Raw genomic sequence first — 2,364 nt, 5'->3', positions numbered from 1 at the left:
ATATATATATGTATATATATATATATATATACTGTTTTTAAAATCAATGTATTAGGAATAGTAAATTAGTTTTTAAAATTGATTAAATTTAGATTTAATAGAAATAAGTACAAATATATGATTTATAGACACAAATTTCTTAACCAAATTGACCAAATATAATATAAAATAAACCAGGTCGATTTATTAATAAAAGGGTTTGATTTAAATAACGATTAATAAAAGAATTTGAAAAGATTTTTTAAATCTGGGGTTGAATCTATTTTAATATCTAACGACTATTCAAGCATGAATGATGTCTACAGAAGTAGTAAAAATTCAGATTGGATAATTAAATAAGATACACATACATCGATTCAATCAACGTCGGTTAATTATAAATTTCTTGTAACTTTTAATGTAATTTTTAGAAAATTGATAATTTTATATTATTTTAATGCGACTGATGAAGATTGAAGAGTAAAGTTGAAACTTGTACCGATTATTATATAGATAACTTTCAAATTTATTAGAATATATTTATATATCTTTTATAAGCTCAACTTTGACCTATTTATTGAATTTCAATTTTTCTGACTAAACATTTATCAATAAAAATATTCATCCAAAACATAATTTTCGATATGGCCACTCAGCGTAGCGAACATAGCATATGTAATATACATACCATATATAGCGTACATAGCATGGCGTGTGAACTCAGCATTATACAATGACTGATGGCAAGTACAGATTATATCGTAGCCATATCCGATTTCGTTACGTCCACCGAAATCGTATGACTAATTGTAGTTACATTACTTTCACTACCACTGTTAACAATATTTAACGATGAGATTTTGGCTCGTTGATACGCTACGACGGTATTCACGCTCAAGAATCTAGAACAAACAATTTCAATTGTTATAGATTGAATGTATTAATATTTAACTTTCACAAAAATTAACATTTACTCACCTTATGCAGACGTATATAATTAACAGTGCACTTCCGGCTGCAAGCATTCTGATGATGGGTCCTTCTACAAGTTGGATAACTATCCAGGCAGCGGCAGAAGATGCACACATCGTAGTAACAATGGCAATAGTTTGCAGACAATGGCGTGGAGTTAAACTGTTTTGCCAGTCTAACCGACTGGCATGTTCAACGTTATATTTCGTATTACAAACTTTACAAATGAGACTGTCCGCATTTACAGAGCTCTGAAAGAAGAAAGAATCATAACAGACAAAGTTCGTTGTACTGAAAACAATAGATAAGAAATTATAACTGTTTTACCTCAACGAGCCAACGACGCAAACAATCATGATGTACAGCACTTACGTCACCTCTACATTGGCATGGTTGTATTAATGGACCAGCATCCTGTCTCTCATTATCGTAACAAATCCAACAATCTTTACTATTAATTGATGCTGCATCTGCAGAAAGAAACGCGGTGTCTTGAGATGCGCCTTTTTCTTGTAATTCGATTTCTTTTATATATTTTCCTTGGTCCAAATCTAGTTTCTTTAATATGCGCTTTGGATTTAGAATCCACAATTGCTCTGGACTGAAACGGGAATAAATGGTAGAAAAATATATTATAAAATAAATAATTTATATAGGATAATGTGTTTTCATGTAAAATAAAATAAATGAAACGTATAAATACATACCTCATACAATTCCATAAAACACAAGGGAACCATAGTGCTACACCAACTTCAATAACACGAAATACAATATCATGCCAATTCCTGCTGTACAACGGTACCCTAGAATAAGAATATTTAGAACAAATTCAAAAATTCTCAATTGTAAATAATATAGTTCACTATGCAACTTATATTTGTTCTTTTATTTCCTTACTTTGTTTTCCAAAACTCACTGAGAGTTTCACTGAACAGAAAACCAACTACTATAAATAGCATAAATGCTTGAGAGAGTAATCCAAATCTTGATTGATGTAATTGAGATGTATTCACTTGTTGTGTATGCACAGGCTCTGCTGTGGATGTAGATGGACCTGGATCAAATAATTTTGCTGTTACTTGATCTTCAGTGTGGACCTTTGTTGTATCAGCTACACGTTTATTTGTTGCGATAGAAGCAACTTGACATTCATTCAAGAATCCACCACGAACCTAATAAAAAAATATCATGAGATAACTCTACAATGCAAATGTGCTATAATAAGAGTACTGTAATTTAAAAGTAGCATACTTTGAAAAACACTTCCACTCCATATATCAAGAAAAAGATCACTACAATGAACAGAAGCACTGCATAACAGCCGTTGAATACATGTGTATAAAAGCTCTAGAAAAAAAGCAAAGAATTTTTTTATTACTTTTTATATATATATATATATATATATATATA

At 30.2% G+C, this 2,364-nt stretch overlaps 1 protein-coding gene across 1 annotated transcript in view; it reads right to left on the bottom strand.

The window, feature by feature from the left end:
• Positions 1 to 733: 733 nt before the first annotated feature.
• The window catches only part of LOC105625592, a 3,805-nt gene continuing 2,174 nt past the window's right edge, over positions 734 to 2,364 (bottom strand). The window contains exons 4-9 of the mRNA XM_012206915.1: positions 2,206 to 2,301; positions 1,852 to 2,126; positions 1,659 to 1,757; positions 1,279 to 1,552; positions 958 to 1,202; positions 734 to 881 (exon numbers count right to left, since the gene is read on the bottom strand). Of these exons, the coding sequence (XP_012062305.1) occupies positions 734 to 881; positions 958 to 1,202; positions 1,279 to 1,552; positions 1,659 to 1,757; positions 1,852 to 2,126; positions 2,206 to 2,301 (1,137 nt within the window). The remainder of the gene's footprint in view (positions 882 to 957; positions 1,203 to 1,278; positions 1,553 to 1,658; positions 1,758 to 1,851; positions 2,127 to 2,205; positions 2,302 to 2,364) is intronic.

This window comes from Atta cephalotes (genome assembly GCF_000143395.1).
Source record: "Atta cephalotes unplaced genomic scaffold scaffold00003, whole genome shotgun sequence".
Classification (NCBI taxonomy): domain Eukaryota; kingdom Metazoa; phylum Arthropoda; class Insecta; order Hymenoptera; family Formicidae; genus Atta; species Atta cephalotes.
The sequence above is the reverse complement of the archived record's forward strand: the minus strand, read 5'-3'. Positions and strand labels throughout refer to the sequence as shown.